The following is a 22,782-nucleotide window of genomic DNA, read 5'->3' as shown; positions in this document are numbered from 1 at the left end:
CTCATGTTTTAGGTTTTTACTTCTCATCTATACCTTCTGTCCAAAGCTATTCTGATTGTGGCACTGCCTATTAACAGTGTTTTTGCTCTGCCCTGAAGGTGACTTCAGTTCTCTGGTGACAGTAATGAGGAAAGGGAAAAAAAAAAATGCTTGAAGACAAAAAAAAAAAAAAAAAAAAAAAAAAAAAAAGCTATGCATAACTACATTCCAAAGCATATTTCATATCAAAATCTATTTTGATAAGAATCTGCTGCTATTCTAAGGCTGAAATTTATTTTGGCATTGTTGGCATTTTAGAATGCCACAGAAATGTTCAATGTCTGGAAAACAGAGTTAAATACCACTTCCCCTTTCACCTTTTCCCAATATTGTCATATCGAGTATCTAATTAAGTAAAAAAAGTAAACTTGCTGTAATTTCACATTTCCCACTATCCTAAAAATAGTCATTACAAGTTTAAGCACCAGCTGAAGCATTAGAAGAACAGCAAATAATATAGAGACTTCCTTTTTTCTTTTAACTATGAATTTCTTTATACTGTGTCTATAACCTGCAACAACTCCCATATTTTATAAATAAAATAGGTTCTGCTCATTCCTAACTTTCTCCATCTTTGCAGAAATGTATAAATTCACAAAAAGACATCTGCAACACTACCAGAATATGAAAAGAAACGAAGTGCCAAATTTCGTCCACGGGAAGTTTTTAGTCAGCCCCATCTCTTTTTATTATAGCAGCGTACATGGCTTACTTTGACATAAGCATTAATACAGTGCTGTAGCAGTTGTCAAATGAAACATTGTGTGGTTTTGATCCTCAGCACACGGTATTACTTTACGATGCTGTAGAGAGAATTTTTTCCCCTAATATGTAAAGAAAAGGCAGCTGTTCTTTATCCTTACTCTAAATCCATGTCTTCACATGCATCCTTACGACTTATGTTCAGGCTTGGTAAATAAAGAAGCTTCTCTTCCAAAATAAAGCACTGCAATCAAGCAACACAGAGTCCAGCGACTATGGCAGACAGCAAGCTTCAGAAAGTACTTGGAAAACAACATGAAGTCTTCTAGTGGAGCTTCTTCACTACAGTACAGCACACAACTGCTCAAAGGAGCTTTAATTAAATGAGATACACTCAATTCCAAAAAGAAATCAAGCTACAGGAAACCAGACTTCAGCAGGGACTGATCCACCCTGCTTCCTAAGGACACTGTACAGCCTGTGCAAGACTTTAGGATCCCACAACTACACTGCTGTGATCACCCAAGGTAGATTATGTTGACACTGACTTGAGTACACCTAAGCAATAGTGCACTTTAAGTGGATACCATAAAGGGTGCCTCTTTCAAGTAAACTTTCCTGAAGCCAGCTCTCTCATGAATTATCTGGAAACCAGCTATGCAGCCATAGCCCTTTAGCCCACAAGAAACTGCTAGTGAATACCATATTCATTTCTTCTTCAAATAATAATGTTACATAATAAACGTATGAGGAAATATTAATTAAAGGTTAAAAGAATCTTCATTTGTCTCTGGAGAGTTATCTCCTGTACATCTGAGATTTTAATCCAGAATGAAGTAGGTATTGCTGCTCTTCACCACAATGGGAGCACGCTCATCTTAAAGTTGAAAAGACTGCTAGCCCATTTTAGTTTTAAAAACAGTTCATTCACAGTCTCTACAACCAAGAATCCTCACCGTACCAGGTATTAAGAATTCTGGTGTTCAAACAATGTTAAGACCAAATTCTTCTGAGTTCATCAAAATGAAAACCTGTTCTCATCCAAACCCTCAGAAATTGATCTTAAATGCAACAGAGAGGATGTCTGATTAAGTTGTCAGCTCTAACTTGTTTTGAACATCTAAAGCACATTTCACAAGATATGCAGGCTTTCTTTTTCCATTTAGTTCAATTTATTTCATTTCAGCTTATACTTCATGTAGCTGGGAAGAACCACACTTAAAACATGGCTAATCACAAAAATTTAAGTGTCCATAACAGTACTACAAACTTTATTATCAGAGGGTGCGAACAAAACCATTAAGAGAAACATTTATTTAAGTGTTTTGTTTGTTTTGAACCAAGTCCTTCCAAGCACCTCAGATAGTCTGGTGTGCTTCTAACAGCCACAGCAGCCATGCTGCATCCAACATCACGTGGGATTTTGCAGCACTTCGAATATAATTCCCATGCTATCATGGCCCACAGGGGAACTTCATTTTCAAGTCAAATCTCACTGTAGGCCATGCATTTCTAAACTTGCAAAAATAAGTACATCTATAACTAATGTGTTCAAAAGGGGAGGATGACTTCAGTCTTCGATTAATTAGATGTTTTTCTTTTTATAGAACTTCTGTTCCCACATACGAGGATTAAAAAAAAGTCCACTGGGAGATGTTTTATAACATGAAAGTATTATCACAATTATTTCTATAGGCATATTTAGAGATGTATTTAACAACTGCCATTTGGAAGACAAATGTTCAGTTAACACAGTGCAGTACCATTAAGAGCCATAGTAGAGCTATCGTGCTTTGAGTTAATTTAAAAGGTTCAGTTAATAATTATTGGCCTAGCAAAACCCAATTGTTTCATGGCTGTTTAGTTATTACCATTCTGCACAACAAGAGGCACGAGCTACACAACTACTGTAATCTGTAAATGATTTCTTTGCTATTTGCCTCCTTAATTATCTAAACCCTTTTGGAATTATACGGTGACTATCTTCAAGCAGAAACACACATGAGGAATGAGATAGGAGGAAATCTCCAGAGAACTCGTCACCAAGTGTTTTGATTAGAAAACACTAACTGCTAAAAGTGACAGTAAGAAGTCAAGAGTGAACTCACAAAAAGCCAGACAGCCACAAGTGGGTTTTCAACAGAGCATTCTAAGCCTTCACACACCTGCTGCCTAACTCCAGAGACATACGAAGTCTCCAGATATTTAAGCTTTCAACTGCAAGAGGTCCCTACATGCCTGCAGGTCAACTTCTGGGCATGTCCCAGTTGTGTTGAGCAGCTCTGAGCCCATCTCAGGCCTTGTCAAGATTTGCAAACCCACACCTATCTTGACAGTCTCAGGCTGGTACATAGTGGCAGGGTACAGCTGTTAGTCCATGCTCTGCAAAAACATCACTGCTGATTTCTTTCACAACAGACCCAGCGGGAAGGCTGAAGGAGAAATGGTGCCAGTGCCCCCTTCTAATTCAGTAAAAGCACTGGACCAGAAAGAGGTCAGATGTAGGTCGGATCCAGGTTTATCATTCTGTACACCTCTACTTTAGCAGCTACAAACCACAGAAAGTCACCAATTATCACACAAGACAAAGTGCATACAAGTAGACCTTCAAATCTTCCTCTTGAAGACATCCCACCTTGATTAGAAAAAAAAAAAAAAGAAAGAAAGAAAGGAAGAGTTACTGCCCACAGGGGTAGAGGGAACCCAAATAGGAATCTGAAAGGCAATTTCTATATTTAACATTAAATTGTCACTCAGTTTGGGTCAAGGACACAGCTACTGTCCTCTGAGGAGACTCCAGAACTCGGGGTGATCCCACCCAGGAAAGGGCATTAATCATTAAGCAGTCATGCTCAGCTTCTTTCTCTTTCACTCAAAGTCATCCTCAACTCTTTTATGAGTGGAAAAAGGGGGAAGAGTTTCAGTTGAGAGTAAAAAGCGTCCATTTGAATTTTACTCCTGTACAACACTGCTGTAAATACATCCAGTAAACATTTTTTGCTCTGTTTGCATTTTACAAGCATTCCCACTAGTAAGTCTCCTCTGACAGAACATACAGGAAAAAAAAATCTTCACATGCAAATATACAAAAAACACATTAGAATGAGCACTAATCAGCTGGTATCCCAGGCCGTAACTGAAGAACTTTAATTTCATGTTTGCTCAACTATCTCTGGTTTCAGCTTGCTCCTTGCCCAAGAAGCAAAGCAATTCATGCTGGTGTCATCCCCTTATCTAAAGCACACTAAATGTACCATAAAATATTTAATAACAAAGCAAGAGTTAAAACTTAAAACTGCTTGAGTTCAGATGGATTACAAATTTTAAAGCTTAATTTCAACATAATTATAAGAGATGGTTTAGAGATCCTGAAGAATTTCTAGATCAAGGCAGACACCTTAGTATGACCATATGGTACAGAAGATTGTGAGAGTCAATTGCAAACAAGTCAACTAACAGCATGTATAAAAAGCACCCAAAATCCTATTGCCAAGTTACATGACAGACGTCTGTCACAGAGATCTCAGAAACATTTTGGTTGGAAAGGACCTCTTGAGCTCCAGTCCAACACCCATGTCTGTGCAGGGTGAGCTACAGCAGGTTGCCCAGGACCACATTCTGTCAGGTTTTGCCCATCTTCAAGGATGAGGACTCAACAGCCTCTCTATGCATCCTATGTTGTGTTTGGTCAACCTCACAGTAGACAAACAAAAAACTGGTGTTTTTGTTTTGTTTGTTTGTTATTCTGATTGATTTTTTGTGGGGGTTTTAACTTGCATCCATTGTCTCTTGTTCTTCACTGAGCAGAAGAATCTGCCTCCCTCATCTCCACTATCTCCCTCCAGTTATTTATACACCTTGGTAAGATCCCTGAGACCTCTCTTCTCCAGGCTGAGATGTCCCAGCTCATGGGAAACGATGTTGCAGCTCCCTTAATCCCTAATGTTATTTCTTGCTTCCTAAATTATTCCAATAATTCTGTCTAATTATTCAAAAACACAATCTAGTTCTTGTACCTACCAGGCAGAACTCCCAGAACCATAAGGGGCATCAGACAATAGCAGAGAAAGCTAACATTTCAGCCATTGAAGCACAAAGAAAAAAACAATAAAAATGGCTCTTCAATCTTCACTGTATATACAATTTCTTTTTTAAGTAGAACTACAGTTCAAATTTTTACAGCTACCAGATCTTGTAGTTTGATGCAAAAAAGCCCTTCTACCAGAAAGAAAAGTGTAGTTTTAATATTAAAAATGTACATTATTCTTAGTAATGCAAACTGCAGAGTAGACGCACATTCATTGCTGAAAATATTCTGCAAGCACTCTATGCCTCCTAAGCGTCTCTGACAACAGCAGCATAGTTAAAAACACAATTATGTCCTGAACAGTTAAAATGTCATCTTCCTAGGAGGTTGGGAAAGGTTGGACGAAGACAGCAGTGCCAGGACTGCCATCCAGATCTCTGTTGTGGGTAAGCATGTCTTACAGAGCTTTCTGTAAGAACACAGAACACCTCATCCTGAGCTGGCTCATTGCTCTCTGTGTATAAATGTCTGCAGAAGAAATTATTCTCAGTAAGGATCTAAATAGCCCTCTGCATTCAGATCTGCTTCCTGCAACCACAAACCAACCAGTTATGGACCTACCCCTTGTTATGTGTCAGAAAGGGTATATCACCATCAGGTCATATAAGAGCCATACTTGCAGACATGCTGGTCACACCACGGTAGAGCGGGCTGACTGCCAGCCTCAGCTAGGAAGATGCTGCCCAGGAATGTTTTTTCCACAGCAGAGAACTGCTAGATAAGCTGTCATCATCCCCTGCCCAGCTCAGCCACCCAACCACACACACCTCTTTCACTCACTCTACTCGATCAGTCCGGCACCCTAAAGGTGTAACAGACCCCGTGTATGCACACCCAAACCAAGGCTCAGTGCATGAGATCTCAGTGGCCCATGTGGAAGTCACACTAGGAAGTCTGAAGAGTCACTTGAGAGAACAGGGTTCAAAAACTGAACTGGAAAGAGAGCATAAATCGGCAAGACAAACAGGAGAAAGTACGCACAGTAGGTGATGTATTTTGGGGGAAAAAGCAGGAAGAGAAAAACATTAAGGAAAAAAGAACAGCATATGCCAAAAATAACTTCTCTTTAGCTTAATGATCTTTAATCGCACATTGTAATGAAGTAGTTTAAAAATACCCTGGAAACACAAGTTTTCAGTTACATTGGAATAATTTAAAAGTTTATGTCACGTTCACTGGAACACCTAATGCTTCAGAAATCAAGCATTAAGCCTGTAAAAATACTAAGGGACAAATTAAGGTACCTACTGAGCTTTTTTTTTTTTAAAAAAATACCTAAGTGACAAATTAATAAGCCCAATTTTGACTGAATCACATCAGATGTCTACCTATATCAATAAATTCTTAAATAACTAACTCTTTTCCTAAGTAACTTTCAATAAGCTTCACAAGTTACCATAAAGGTTTCTGATTCTTTGAGTATTTTAGCTGAGAAGCTAGAAGTAGGTCAGGAGAACAACATGAGTACCCACATAAGGGTAAGAAGTGGGGTAGATTAACCCACACTAAGACCGAGCTGTTGTAGTTCCTCTGTTTCCAGCAACCAGCCTCACTGTGGCCTGTGCTAGTACTCAGCCTCACCGAAAACTTTAGAGCAGCCTTACTCCTTAGAAATTTCAGATAGAAAAAAATCTGAAATACAGGAATCAACATTTTTCACATCTACAAGAATTTGTGAGATAGACAAATGTACAATTTTCAATACCAAGAAGAAACATTTTACTGAGAAACCTACCAATTTTATTAAAGATCTGAAAAAGAAAGGTCCTCCGTACTCTTACCCTCCTCATTCCATGGCCATATAACTTCAACAACTTTCTATCTCTGGCACAATTTCAGAATTTGTACATTTCTGACATAATTTAATCCTATTATCTGCTGCATCACTTGAGCACTCAGTTGATAAAACCCTGTCTCAGAACAGTTAAAATCCATAAAAACCTTTCAAGTGTTAAATAGCTTTTCAAATTCAGGTATCTATAAACTCCTCTCTAAACAGATTAGCCGTAGCTATTCAAAATTTATCTCTAGATACATTTATATCACAACATGTGAGAGTCACTGTGGTATAATTTTTATTCTATTAGATTTAAAAGAAAATGTTTCTCTTAGTCACATCCCTGATTGGTACACATTCGTATTTACATGACTGTCATCTCCTTTTGCCTGGTAGCTCAAGGAAAAAAAAAAAAAAAAAAAAGGCATGAAAAGCTTCCAGAAACAGGAGATATTTAAACATCATAGAACAGAACAAAACTGCCTGAATACAGTTGGAAAACCTGGGTTTACTTATATCAATACCCCAAAACATCCTCACGCTATTTATGACTCCTATTAGGATGTTAGTGGTTGTTCTACTGCATCACTCCGAATATGCTGCATCAGTATGATCTACCTGACATTAGTGGCTCATCACGTGCTCTGACCCACTGCAGAGCAAGTACACATCCCTGCACTTAAGCCCACCACGGTGAGTCAGTGCCACATAGCAAGAAGTAATATACAATTTTAATCTCTCGAACCTGCAGAAATTGAATTTACAGAAGTCATAACTGCTTAGTGAGTATCATTAAGTAGCAGTGGATATCAACAAGTTGAAAGCATGTCCATGACCAGTTCTATAAAGAATGACTTATTAACACAAACTAAGTAGACAGAGTTAGCAAAAATGACTAATGCTACACTGAACGTAATGGGTTGTCAGCCATGAAACATTTCCATGTATGGAATAGTTATCTTTCTCTAATTATATTCTACACAGAAATAGATATATATGTATTATGTTCTCCCTATACAATATATATTTTATATATTTATTTCTATATATAAATATTAATATTATAAAGGAGAACTTCTCAGATTTCTCAACATGTGAGGAACAGGCACACCCATAGCTGAACAGCTTCCCAAGTTTAACTACTGAAAATTTGAGTCCCTGCATAATCAGCAATATAATTGAGATTAATCTTTAAAGACTGTAACAGCACTCTGTTCTCTGGCTGCAATGCAAATTAAGACAATCCCCACCCCAAAGAGCTATAAATCTGGATTTCCGAAATTACAGCAGTGCCTAAAGATACAGATTTGAAAAACTGGCCTCATTCTCCAGAACTCAAACGCGGCATTATCTGGAAAAACTGAATAAGGATATGAGTTTTTGAAAGGAGTATGGTTTGCAGTTTCATCATGTTTTATTTTATTATTATTTGTTTGGTTGGTGTTTTTTTCCCCCTCTTCATTTTCTGATTTATTTTTTTTTTATTTTAAATTTCCAGTATAGAGAACATATTCTTGAAAGATGGTTTACTGTAGTGAACACTGTATGTTAGCAAACCGCATTGGTACAGTACGTTATCTGGGGGTGGGAGGGAAGGGTGGCAGAACATAATGAATAAACTAATACGACAGAAATGGAGAATGCAGGTTGGCACTGCCAAGTGGAATGGGACAACCTTCTACTGGAATGAGACTGAAGAGGTTCATAACAGATGAGTCAGACAAGACTAAAAGGTGGCAGTGTTTTAAAGGGAAAACATCAATACTTCTTTTTATTTTAATACTTCAACAGTGACATTATGATTACCTCATTACATCTAAACTGTCTAAAATTACCAAGTCATATTGGTAAGATCCAGCCCAGGTTGGCAACACCATTAATAAATATATCCCTTTTTCTTGGACAGGGTAGGAGGCATGTAAAAAATAGGCGTGTTGTACTATTAAAGAGGCTTAAAATGACAAAGGAGCAGAGCTTCAGAAAGCTGTCTGAAAAAAAAAAAAAAAAAAAAGTTCTTTCAGTTGGGCAAGGACTTTGACAACCCCAAAAGCTTTGTTAAAAGCTGACAAAGTACTGTGAGAGGACAGGTGGATAAGGAGGATGTGGTATCTTGGCAAATCCATCCTCACATCACTTTTCAGCAGTGCTCACGTAATGCCCGCATTATCATATAGAAAGCTTGTTATGAGTTCCACAGAATGAAACAAAACACTAAGGAGTTTAGCCCCCTCCCTAAGTGACTTAGCTCTAAGCGACACAGCTTATTCATTTGAGCGATGCACATCAGCCTGCTCTATCACCAAACGCTGCTGAAAAGGAGAGGACAGCAGGACATGAAAGGTGAAGGGCATTCACTTGCTTGGAACTCTTCTGGTTGCACTTCTTGCCTCAACGGCACACAAGTCTCTTACCTCAAGTTCACCTGTGTAAGGTGGGAAAAATCCTCCAAGGAACTATTTTTTAAAACATGGCAAGTCCTAGTGTCAAAACCACTCAAAACATGCCCATTATACTAGGCCTGAAATTGGTACCTCTTTAGAAGGGTCTTTTGTGTCTAAGTTCGTTGTAGCAATTAGGACTTGCTAAGAATAAAATGCATTTTCAGCATCTTATGATGCAGTGCAACAGTCCCAAAACAGCCTGAAGCCCAAACAAGCAGTTCCCAGAAGAAAAGAGAAGATTCCTTCCAATCATATGGCACCTTTGCTACTTACTTGTTCTGTGCAAATTAACTCATTCTTCATCTATTTTGTTACTGGGATGAAGCAGAACCCCAATACTGAGTTGTACAGTAACCAGGAAAAACCAGGAAAACACACCTGTGTAGGTCATTAGGTAGAAAGAAACTGTATAAGATCAGAACAAATTCATATTAAATTAAAAGTTTTATCAAAAAATAATAATCAGGTTTTAAGACAGCAAAAGCATAAACCTGCTCTTCATGTGACTAGTCAACTAATTTGATTCACAGGGCCTTTAAAAAAAAAAAAGGCATAAAAAACCTAGAGCATACAGTGACACTTTGATCCATAGAAAAAAAGATCACTTCTCTTTTTACATTTTCTCAGAATGTGATGATGATTTTCTTTTTCATTTGACTAAGAAACTAATAGTCACTTAACTGAAAAACTGAAAGCTGAGTTAGGTTGGAAATATTGCTAGAATCACGAGTCTGATTCCAAGCTTATGGTGTTGATAAAACTAGTATTTTTGCTCATTACTCTTCTAGGAACAGCTGCTGCCAAAAAAACTCCAATTATGTTTCAGAATTGAAAAAAAAAAAAAACGTTTGGTCATGGTCTTTGAGCAGCACTGATGTACCATTTAGGTTCAGTATGCAGAGTTAAATCTGCTTCAAGACCTTTTCCAAGAGATGCCATCACAATGCTACCCTGGGAAAACAAAAAAGACAGTGAAGAATTGAAAAAAAAAAAAAAAAAAAAAAAAAAAAGTTATCTGTGTTTAGAGGTAGACAGCTCATGTATCAACACACCACTTGGTAAGATGGAAATATAAATGCCCTAGAAAAATTACGTTTTTATCCTTTCAACTCCTCGGTTATGTTTTCTATGAATTGTGTGCTATTTAACGAGATTTTGAAAAAGGACATAACCGAGACTTATTTATTCTATACTTTGAAAAGTACACAGAGGTTACACAACAAAAGGACAGTCCATCAAATTTCACTGCCCTAACATACCTCCCAAGAAAGGGAAAGCTTTTGGAAATGCTCGACAGGTGCTCTCATTAAAATGAGTACCTGACTATGACTACAACATGTGCAGAGATATTACTTTCTAGGCAGCTATCTAGACAATTATACTACACCCACAACGGTAATATCCTCAGCTGTCTCCACACCTCTAATCAATTAGAGAAATTCAAGAATACTGAAATGCATCCAGAGAAATTCGACTGGACATTAAAGCTGTAATGACCTTTCCATTTAGATTTTATTTCCTCCAATGTATTTCTCCATATTAATATCACATTCATTACTGAGCTCAGCTCTGAGCACTTTCACTACCAACTGAGCTTTCTGCCCTACTCCCTCCTTTTTCTTGAGTTTTCCTGTGCTGCTTTATCAGTTCATCATGAAGTAAATGCAAATACCTTTAGAGATACAAGCTCTTAGAAACTTCACAAGTGCTCACCTGTATGTGTAGTATAATTTATAATCCATAACCATTACATAATATTTCAGCTAAATAAGCTCATACTACAAAGTAGCTACACTGAAATCATCGTGAAGTCATGAACCTACACCATATGTAGCTAGTTAGATCCAGGACTCAGAGACTTGGATATTTTGAAAACCAAAACAGTAACTAGCAATCAAAAACAGTTAAGTCCAGAACAAACGCCTGTAAAAAGAACTAACTCTGTGCACTTCAGCATCACAGGGAAGATCTTTATCAGCTTCAGTGTTTGTTAGATTGGTTTGTGACTTAGGCTCAGGGTCTGTTTTCCTCCCATTGCCCTGTTCCACCCCTCTACTCAGCACCACACACAGAACAAGATACGGTACCTTCCTGGTACTTCATGAAACAACAGACAGAAGAGAAAGAAATTACTTGAAAAGACAAACAAGGTAAGTTTGAAAAAGAAAGCATCCCAACAGTTACAAGGTTCAAAAAGCAGCCATATTCCAAAAGAGTCCTCAGGAATATTAAAACAACTGAAATAGCAACAAAAAAAATCTTAGATTTTTTTAAAAATCTACATCAAGATGGGACTCCAAAATTAAAAAAAAAAAAAAAATATCAAAATCAAGTTCACTGCAAAAAACGTTGCATGTACTGTGGTTGAATACTCTAGGTCAGAAGAATTTTATCCTGGTAAACACCTCACCAAAAAAATAATAAATCCTTTGGTTTGTTTTCAAGTTTTTTTATTTTTTGTTGTTGTTGTTGTTGTTGTTGTTGTTGTTGTTTGGTGTTTTTTTGACATTTTATCAAGAAAATACTTTGCAGGGCGTTATAGATAATAAACGTAGAAAGTGAGCTCCTATACCAGAATACAGGCCCTAGAAGAATTTGTATGTAATGACATTATTTCAAAATTTAGCTATCAGAACCTCAAACATTGAGGACCATTTAGATATACTGTCACTATAAAAATCCGGTGCATTAGACAGTATGCAAGCATTAATGCAAAGCCATAGACATATTTTGTGACAAAAAATATAAATTCTATGGCAATAACTGAAAGATACCTTTAAAATTAAAGGTACGTCTATATGAGCTGACATAAGCAAACGTTTATTTGCATAGGTATTTTTTGACATTGAGTCTAATTTCTACTTAGCTAATACAATATTGTTTACATGTCTGTGACTACAATTACAGATATAAACCATTCTTTCAGGAATAGAGACCAGTTTTATATATTATTAGCTGTTAGCTTTGTTTTGTTTTCCAAAACATGAATGCTTAAGACCAGTTAAATTATTTTGACAAGTCTCTACAGAGCCCTAAGACGTGGTTACTTTAGGTGCACCTTGTAGTAGTTGGCTTACTTGCAGCAAGTCTCCACGTATCACTCCTGCTTACCGTGCTGTGGTTCACTGAACAGCAAGGCCTTGGAAGTCCTTAGTTAGCGAGTGCTACGTTTCTTATTTATTTACTGATTCCTAAAACTACAGCTACCCACACTGCTGTAATATGGATATTGAACAAAATTACCTTAACAGTCTAATTTTATAGAATTCGAGCCTCCAAAAGACAGAGCAGCCAAACAGTGCTCTGGGCCTGCCAGCAGCCAAGAGGCAGCTATTTGGCTCAGCTAGTACTGCAAGGCAGCTCATCTTTCCCAGCCAAATTCTTCTTTTCACATCCATAAGCCAAAAGCAGCTGCTGTGTTCATGTCCATTTCTACACATTTCTACAGCACAGTGGTGGTGAGTGGGGTGGCTGCAGGTAGGAGATATTGCCATGGCTATCTTGATCTTACAGTAGCAAGGATAACAGCTTATGATAAGTTGAAGTCTTCGGTGGACCACTCAGTCACTTCATGTGGATTTCCGTGATGTAAATTAATGTTTAGTATTATTTTAAAATAAGACACTAAGGATCAGCTTTGCTGCCAAATATCCCTGACTTATAAGCATTGACCAGGAATACCAGTCAAAAACACAAGGTTTATATTTCTACTTGTTACCTGAGCAGCAGAAGCAGACTTCAATTTATAATAAAACTCCATGACTTGATAAACAATGCTGCAGAACAAACCAGAAAATAAATTCCTACTATAAAAAAAAAGAAAATGCAAAATATACCATGGGTGAATGTAGCTCCATCCAGCATGAGCGTAAAAACCTCTGAAAGTAGTTACACACCATTTTTTCACACTTCTTCCTGCCAGGGCACATTTGTCACAGATAAAAACTTTTCCTGAAGTACAGCTTATCTAATTGCCAGTCACTGTCTGTAGCAACTTCCTCCCTTCTCCAATCCCACACCAGGGTCATTCTGGGAGTTTGTTTTGGCTGGAGCGTTGCAATATACCAGCCATGCTTAAATACTCCAGTCATATCATCTACAAAAGTGCTTATAGAAAGAAACAGTAAAGTTACCTTTCTAACAGAAAAGTTAGAATAGCTTTTAATCATCGTTATAGCATGGTAAGTCCCTGAGAGAACTAGGCCCTTCTTCTGTGCCAACTTTCAAAAGTCTCAGAAGTAGTCCCTACAGGAGAAAAAACACCATGCTACAACAGTTTTGTACAGCTGTAACCATCTAGTTGTTTAAAAAAGTACAGGTAAAACTACCCTGGTATAGTTACGAGAATCTAGAAATTACTGCATCAAACAGAAATGTATCTGCCCAAAAGGGCACTGCTTTAGGGTATCTGCTTTTAAATCAGTGTTGTTACTGCCATGCAAAAGCCAAGCATAACCCAGTTCAAAGGACAAGGCCACAAGAGGAGAAAGTGACAGGATGAACAAGGTGAGAGCCTGCAGTCATGCCGCTGAGGCCACTGTGTTTGCTGTACTGGGAGGGCTGCAGAAGGAGACATGATTGTTGGTTAAATTCTCCAAACAGTGGAGTTCAATGGATTTTTATATAAAACCCTGTTTACCGCACTCTTGTTCTTTTGCTCTCTTACACACACAGAGTGGGGCAGGGGGAAGACCAATCTGGTATGGTAATTAAACAGAAGGAAAAAAGTAGGGAAAAAAAAAAAAAAAAAAAAAAAAGGCTGAAGTCATGATTTCCACAACTAGAACATCCACTGCTACAAAAGATCCCTCTTGCCCCCTTACAGTTTGGCAGGACACATTTAACAGCGTGGTAGTAGTAGAAATTTCTAAGACACCTGCACAGGCAGGTCTCCTGCTTACCTTGCCTAAATGAACAAAAGTTCTTACGTTCTTTCTTTTAGAAGAGGCAATAGGCTGCATTAAATAACACTACACACGTGTACACACACTGCAGTTCCAAGGAGAAAGAAAAATGGTATCTTACCAAGACTGAACTCCAACTTTGGCTCATTTGCAATCCTCTGAATACCTGTTAACATTAAGGAAAAAAATTATTAGGAATAATTTGATTTTTTAAATTTATTTTTTTAATACAGCTTAAAAGCTTCACATGCCTTATTCATGCCTCATTAACTACCTGTCACTGCCAATGGAGTAACATTTCAACATTAAAAACTTTTAGTGAAAGAGGTCTTTGCATGAAGTATTTGTCCAGAAAAAAAGTAACTTCTAAAGATGACTACTGTCTTAGTAACAGAAACTTTTCGTTGATGGGAAAAGAAAATAAGAAAAAAATTCACATATTGATATGTGTAAGATTTTCAATCACAATTATCTACAAATTTAACGTTTTCCGGACAAATACTACAACTCATGTTTTTTTAAATGGGTATGCTATCACATTAAAAATATAAACAAAAAGTATATCCTGTGAAAGTATATAAATGAGGTTAATCTAGCAAAATATATCACAAAGTTCTTGTTTTACAATTTATATGTAGGTCAATAAAATAACCCTTCTCTTTATTGGAAAACAGTACTTTTTTTTTTTTTTCCATGTACTGAAAACATGAACATTTTTGTTCCCTCCACTTTGGAATTAAGTTCTAGTGCATATTTACTGCTAAGGGCTATATATTCTACCTACATAGGACAAAGAAGTGAACCACAGAACCACAATAAGAGAAACACGGGAAGGATGGTTAAATAATAGTGAGTTGTTCACCCTCTGCAGGAAGTAATTGAATCCCAACCATGGTATTGATTAAACTTGTAGAAAAGAAACTGTCTCATGGTGACATTTATGTATCATCTCCAATAAGGATCATTATTAAGTAGTTTAAATTACTGAAGCACTGAAGAAATTAGTCCGACTTGGGCGAACCAAGTTGGTATATAATCTAGAAAATAAGATTTTTGTTACAAATGTAAAAAGAAAATAGCTGTTCATGTTCCATGAAAATTTGATGTTGCAGAATAGGTCTGGGTTTCAGATTGCTCTCATTATCGTAGCTAATCATTCAACTCTGGCCAGAAAAAAAATTACAGCTGCAGAGCTTGGAAAGGTCTTGGTCAGTAAGAAATAATAAATAAGATCCTTTTTTTTTTTTTTTTTTTTTTTTAATAGAGTTATAAAAATTTCTCTGACCACAAATTTCTCAGAGTTCAACCTCACCACAAGCAGAGTCAGCATGTTGGCCTGGAACATTTTTATGAGCGTGCTGGACACAGACTTGATTAAGTAACTGGGCAACTGAAATACAGTGCACAGCAATACAGCATAATTCAGGCCCCCGTGCACCCAACGCGACTCTATGTATCGCCACGTGCTTTCATTCCCCCAGTGTTTTTATATTACAAAGTACACTTTTGTGACACTAAATTAAGTATCACTAAATCCTTCTTTACAAATAAATGAAAGTTATCAGATAGTATCTTACAGAATAATCCATATATTCATGTAGTACAGTAGTACACAAAACAAGAACAGGATATTAAGGTCTAATGAAGGAAACACATTGGAGAAAAAGACAGAAACACAGTGATCACATATTTGTTCCTCTGAAAACAATCTGCATAAATCTAAGTATACTAGGCAATGATATTTGCAGATCATCTTGATCAGTTTTCCCCTTCTACAACTTCACTTTGTCAAGCAATGAGTAAAAGAGGATTATGTACACAGTCTATACCACTAACCATATTGCTATATTCTGTGGCATTTTTATTTTACCACTCTAAAAAAATGAATATATGCACTTACTCGTAAACTGTGGCTCTCCTAAAGTGTCTACTTGTGATGAAGGGAGAAACTGGCGGGCTTCATCTGATGTTCTCTCCTCTTTGATTTCCATGATCAGTTTCCGGAGCTGCTGAATTTTATTCCTCAAACCTTCTGAGTTTGCCTCTCCCAGGGCCACAGCCCAAGCTTCACAGTCTGACTTAGATGCGGCTTCAAGGTAAAGATCTGGTTCTCCACTCTGAAATTCTGCACTCAGAAAACATCAACACCATTGTTAGGAACTCTTATTCAGACTGGGGATCACAACAAAATTGTTATCACACAACATTAATGCCACCACACATACTTCTTCTATCACAGAGCCATGCAGCCCATCCAATTCTTGAATCAATGCCCTGTTCTTTTGTACTTGGTGCAGCACAAAGTCTAACCACAGAGTGGTTCCAAAAGCAATTAACATATTGCTAAACTAGGTGGATGAATCAAACTGAAACGGGAAACCCTCTTTCAGGACAGATTCTGCAGCTTAGCAGGTAGCTATCAGAATTGTTAACTTAGAAGACTTTAGCAGGAGTAGCAGACAGAGAGAGACAATGTGATTTCACCAGAATCGATGCGTTCGTCAGTTCTTCTATTAGACCTGCACTTTATGCTCCACATTTTATCTATCCTTGGCAGAATACTGCTCATCAATACCTGCAGATAATTTAGCATGACATAACTCCTCTGTGAAGTCACAACAGGTTGTGCATGGGAGCTTTTGACCTCATTACTATCTACGTGTCTTTTGCTGTTCTGCCTGAAGTCTAATTGTTTAATGATCAAATTTTCTAAGGACAAAAGAGAAAAGGCATTAAAAAAAATGCCAAAGCTCCCAAGGAAATGCAGGTAAGTAGCAAGGGTCAGTTGTTTGATTAGAATTAGCACAGAAAGAAAAAACACCTCTTAGGCATTTAAAATTCTGTGGCACGGACAGCTTCACAGAGCTGCAAATTCAGTGTGACACGGTGTGTGATAAACACAATGAAGAATGAACTGCGAAAGAAAAAAAAAAACAGTGCTTCTCTGAATATGTTACCAACTAATTCAGAAACATAAAACCCTATCAAGCACCTGTGTTACCATACTAATGAGATTGAAGGATTTTGTAGGACATCAAAATCATTTTGACCTAAATGAGCCATAGATAATATTACTAAATATAATAATGTTATTAAACTGAAGACTTGCATGCTTTCGTAAGTAGCTCAGAAATCCAAACAACTTATAGAACTTTTCTACATACAAAGTGAACTTGAATCTCCTTTTCCTAACTTGAGTATCTAACCTTGGGCACTTACCCAGGTATGTTATTCTAAACACATTTGCACTTCATAAACTCAGCATCTGCCACTTACAATTAACTATGCTTTTATTGTTACGGGGGACAAAAGATGCAAACCTCAAGTCTGGAAGTCTCTTAAAATTGTGTTGGCACGAATCCCAGTAGAGGTGGAACAAGTTATTTGTCTGGTAGTGGATCTAAGGAAATGTAAATATCTGCCTGAAGCTGCTGATAAGAATTCAGAACAAGATTTCACAGACCAGTTGAACTAAAGAATCCATGAAGAATGAGGGAGAAGAAGAGCAGAAAGAGGGGAAACATCCTTCTGGCTTCACAGGTACTTCAAGAAGTGCTAATAAGGATTTAAACTCTTGCCTCTGGCCCCAGCTCAGTCTGGGAAATAAGATATTCAGTTCACGTGAAAAGAATATTCAAAATCAGAGGGAGATGCAGATGTTCATCTGATCCTTATTTGCACACACTATATACTTGCCTTGAGTGACCAAACCTGAACAAGCTGAGCTTGACTGTTTGTGAAAATGAATTCCAACAAAAATTTCACCTGTAAGCTCTCATGTGATCTGCTACTGCATCTGGGGTGGACAAGGGGGCAGTAAACTTCAAGAGGATTGGTAATTAGAAGAGCTAATTATTTCTCTGATGCTCCAGTAAGACCTGTGACAACACAACTATCTACTCCCTTCTGTCACTGCACCGAGGAATTCAGAAGTTCGGTTTTACTTCATTGTATTTTGGAGTGGGGAGGAAAAAGAAAAAAAAAATAGAGAAAGGAAAAGAGGCATGTAGTCAACCACCATCAAGACTGAAATTAACTCAGTCATCCAGACATTTACAGGCATGCAAAACACCTGCTCGTACAATTCAGTCTTTAAAAGCTCTGAATTTTTAATAGAAGTGGCTTGGATTTCCAAGATTCCTTAGCTAATGAAAGACTGTCACACAAACAAGCCAACACTTGACAATCAAAATTCAAATATGTCAAGGTGTTCTTTTTTTCTCTTTATTTTTAAACATAAACAGGAACAGTGATCTTGCCTTGAAATATTCTGCCACTAGCTAAATAAAAAACATCTGCTTTGGGAGGAAATCAACATTTTGCAATTGAAATCGTGCTATTTATATTTACCTCTCAGCTGTGGAAATCAGACTGAAGAGCACAAAAGGCATACTGAATCATACTTAATATGCATGGAACCAGAAACACATAGTGAAATGCAGTGTGAGTGGACCTAATTCACTGTATTCTGATCTAACAGGTGCCAGTTTTGAGATCTGGAAATTTATTCCTAACTATCACTTCAAAACTATAGTCTGCTATATTTAGGTCTTTGGGATACTCAGAACAACTAAGTTCAATTCTGAAAAGCATACGATTCTACCACAAAAATACTAATCTCTACAAATGTAGCAAGTTTTATTCTGTAGATCAAACAGTTGGCAATATATATTTCACATGCTGTTTCAATGCATGTAATGTTTACGTACAACCAGTTCACATACTGTAAGAGATACAAACTGTCTTAACCATTGTCAAAATGCACATTGGCAAAAATGTCTGTTACAATAAAGGAGCACAGGTTTATTTATGTAATAAATCACCATTGTGTTCTTCTCTTTCACATTGTCATGTTGACTATTATTTTAAATCGTATGCAAATAGATAATCCTATCGAGCTCAGATACTTAATTCCAGGTTTCAGTATGAAGGCAAAACTTATCTGCCATGAGTATTTCTGAAAATACAACTGTATATCATATACAAACCCTCAAACGTAATGAATGCCTCCAACGAGTGGTGGATATATTTGTAGAATTATATTTGTCCTGAAACATCCTACACAGAAGCATTTCATGGGTAAGCAAAAAAACTTTGTACTCACAACTACAGTTACTGTAGAAAACACAAGCAGTTAGTCAAAAATGATTTAACTGCCACAAATACCAGCCTCAGGGGAAAAGAACAAGGAGGAAGCAAACAGTACTAACTCCAGTGCATGGACTTGATACCAAGTGTTAGCACTGATACTTGGATAAAGCAGTGAAAGCAAGCCCATCCCAGTGCACCATTTGGGAAGTCTGCATTTGCTCTATTAGAGGTGGATGAAGCACTCAGGACTACACAGACATGCATCCACTTGGCCTGCAGTGTTGCTGTACTCATGTTTTGAAGGAAATTTTTGTTGTCCAGAAACTGCCCACATTACATACTGTATAATTAACTGCATTCACACTTCTGTTGAATTCCTGTCCCCTGAAACACAAACAGGGCAGAAATAGAGACATCACTTACATTCACATCATGGAAAACTAATCCAGTCCTGTGGCTACAGTAATTGTCTTCCTTATTTCAGTATCAGCACTTCAACTAGGGGCAACTGCTGAGGAAGCAGATATTTGAAGCAAAATGTCTGTTTAGAGAGCTTTTTCTGATCAGGACTCTAAGCACCAACAAGTCTTTTCCTGAAACTTCATCTCAGAGGTTCACCCACTCAAGCCAGCATAATTTAGGACTTCCGCATCTCACGTAAAGAAACCCCCAGCATCCCCTGTCCCCAGTCAAACAGAACTGCTGTCAAATCATGAAGTGGCACAAAAACAAGCTGAGATATCCCCAACAACGCTGGAAAGCCTCTCCTACTCTAACGCAACCATCTTAAGTCAGAACTGTATTTTGGTATTAGTTCCATCATCTTAGAATAATTTGTTGTTGTCATAGTTACTTTGTAATAATACTTACATTTCAAAGGTTTTTCACTTTAACAGTACCAACTGCCTCTTTCTTCCACAACTACTTCAATATTTCAGTTGTTTTAAAAAATGCTTTTCATTTTAATAAAATCTTCAACAGAAACCTGGGTTTCTCTGAAACCTGAAGTAAATAACTGAGTCTCAAAAAAAGCATAGACTGCTAGTGGAATCAACCCTTGTCTTTCAGAAGACTGCAGTTTAATAGACAGACTTCTAAAAATAATATATATATACACACATATACACTTCTAAGGGGTAGGGAGAAATGCTTTTCACTAAAGCTTTTTCATTTGGCATTTCTTTTTCTTTTTTTCCCCTTAGGAAGGCCTTATTGACTTAATTTATTAAATATGTAAAAGTGACAGGTAGACTGATACACTATGGTTTGCTTTGTTTTCATTAAGGAGAGCTATAAGCATAAAATCATGTTGAACAGTACAAAAGAAACTGTTGAAAGTATTTGGATTAAAAAAAAAAAAAAAAAAAAAAAAAGGATGTACAAAGCACATGGTCCTTGCCCTTGATAACAGCCCCTCCTCTTCTAGGGAATCACTTTTTCCCCCCCTCCTTCACCAATATGCCAAGTTGGAGAGTTCAGAAAAGGTTAAAGGTTCTCTCTCCATTCACACACTAGCAAAAACCGATTCTCAACTGCTACCTCAGCAGTGGGAAATGGTTGGAAATATCAATGAACCACTGTCACTCTAAAATATAAAGCACCATCGCAGCTAACCACTATAATTCTGTAACAAAAGCAGAATGAAGCTTTGATACATAAATTATATCTGCAGGATATTTCTAATACAGACATCAGAGGCTTTTAATTCACAAAGCTGACTGAATTCTATATGCTGATGCATTTCATGTTCAAATTAGTATTGATGAAATCATCCCACGGTTACTCGTGATTCTACGTTAATCTTCCTTTGAAAGTTCAATTCTTGATCAAAGATAAAGAATTTAATTAAGAATTTTATCTTCAGTGGTTGGGTTTATTTAATTTTTTTATTTTGCAGTTCTGGAATAAACTTCTGTAAGTTACCATTATAATCTTCATTTAAGTCCCCATAGAAGTTCACAAAAACGACTGAGGTATTTGATACAAATACAGCATGATACAAAACTTTGTTTTCCCAGGCTGGCTACCTCACTATAATACTTCCTTTCTTTCAGTTCCAGCAGGCTTTCACACATGCCTTTTCCTTGAATTAATTAACCATCACACCTACACTGAAAGCCAGGCAGGCCACACAAATATTTAAGCACCCCAATGGTCTCCGTAAGAGCACTAAACAGAAGTCCTGCAGCATACACTACAGCCTTTGCATAGCAGTAGACTGCTTTTGCAAAAACAAGGTATATCACACCCCTGGCTGAACCATCAATCCACCTTCAATAAGGCAGGATTCGAGGACCTTGATCCTCTACCCCAGTCTGGAAGAATAACTAATGTATTCCTCAGTTACTACATCTCAAAACAAGGGAGTTATACTGACCTGCCTTTCCAAACCACTACCACTAAAAGAAGCAAAAAATTCCAGCCTTTTTGGGTTACGTAATACTCACAGATGGCAAAAGGAATGCTTGCCATCTAAGGGTTATTCCTACATGTGGGCCTTTCACCTGACACCCTGCAAAACATTGTAGGTAACTATGACCCTGCATCAAAAACTCGGTCATCTTCCTATCTTCCCTCCTTCCTAACCATGCCTCACCAGCCCTACCTGCCCATCAGAGCTCTTACTTCCCTAGTTCTCACCAAGTGCACACAATAATAAAATAGATACAGTCCTAGAGAAAGTTCTTCCCCTGAAAAACTGAAGAGATTTACAGATCAAGAAAATGCAGTCTCTGAATGTAGTCTCTCACATCCAATTTCATTTCCTTGTGCCTGTGTCTCTTGTGTTCATTCCCAATTTTTTGTTGTACCACATGAAGCGAAGGAAGCCCACAGAGATGGCTCACATCCACACCATGTAAGTAACATGAGGCTCCATACAATAACAGCTCAACTTCACATTGCTCTTCGGAGAGATTCAAGCATCCAGCCACACAGCTCCAGTCACCCTATTCAGGAGGAATGTAAGCGTGACCAAAAACTACCAACATTTTCCTCACTAAAGCCTGATCTCACTAAAGCTGCAGGGAAATACCTCCTCCACCCTGTGGTGCTGCCCCTGGAGCAGGCTGGAACTATCCCAGGGTAGGCCCAGCCCCTCCTCACAGGGACCATCTCTGCAGCCCCCCACTGCTGCCAGCACCTTGCCACATAAGCCACCTTTAAGGGCTTCCAAGGTCCAAGGAAGAAAGGAACATGTAATTGTAATAATTTAGAGAAATATTTCAGTGTTTGATGAGGCTATGAAGTTTCTCTGTATTGTCAGGTGTGACCACTGCAGTTATTCAGGAGAACTGGAGCTGAGGAAGTTAACAATGCATTGCTCAAGCCTTTCAGTGCACAGCAGCAGTTTGCAGGTTTAAGACCTTTTTGAATAAAATTGCTGAAATACTCTGCTTATCACACTTTTCTGGATTTCAGCTGAATCACACTCGTGAACCCTCATGAGCTTTAAATCAGATCCACCTCATGCCAGTCTGACCTGATCTGTTAATAGCAGCTAGTCAATGTTATGAGGGCATACGAGAAACCAGCCAATACAGAATGATGTTTCACCTAACAAATCTTTGTTTCCTTGAATGTTTCACTTAGAAATGTTTTGAGTTAGACAGCTTTGGGAGCACTATACTTGAAGTGCTTACACAGATCTATCCACTACAACTGTCTGACTTCCTTTGTACTCTACTTGCATTTCAGTGAACACAACACTGAGGCTATCAGCTCCACAATGTAACTGAATAT

At 37.7% G+C, this 22,782-nt stretch overlaps 1 protein-coding gene across 16 annotated transcripts in view; it reads right to left on the bottom strand.

Annotated features, from left to right (window-relative positions):
- INPP4B (inositol polyphosphate-4-phosphatase type II B) overlaps nt 1-22,782 on the bottom strand; it is a 302,822-nt gene that overhangs the window by 169,122 nt on the left and 110,918 nt on the right. For 14 of the 16 annotated variants that reach the window (XM_035324470.1, XM_035324469.1, XM_035324467.1 and 11 more), the window contains 2 exons: nt 15,851-16,075; nt 14,072-14,116 (listed from right to left, as the gene is read on the bottom strand). In XM_035324470.1, the coding sequence (XP_035180361.1) occupies nt 14,072-14,116; nt 15,851-16,075 (270 nt within the window). Of the gene's footprint in view, nt 1-14,071; nt 14,117-15,850; nt 16,076-16,771; nt 16,865-22,782 lie in introns of all 16 variants that reach the window. The other 2 variants (XM_035324482.1, XM_035324481.1) reach the window with 1 other exon arrangement.

Source organism: Oxyura jamaicensis, chromosome 4 (genome assembly GCF_011077185.1).
Source record: "Oxyura jamaicensis isolate SHBP4307 breed ruddy duck chromosome 4, BPBGC_Ojam_1.0, whole genome shotgun sequence".
In the NCBI taxonomy this organism is placed as follows: domain Eukaryota; kingdom Metazoa; phylum Chordata; class Aves; order Anseriformes; family Anatidae; genus Oxyura; species Oxyura jamaicensis.
The sequence above is the reverse complement of the archived record's forward strand: the minus strand, read 5'-3'. Positions and strand labels throughout refer to the sequence as shown.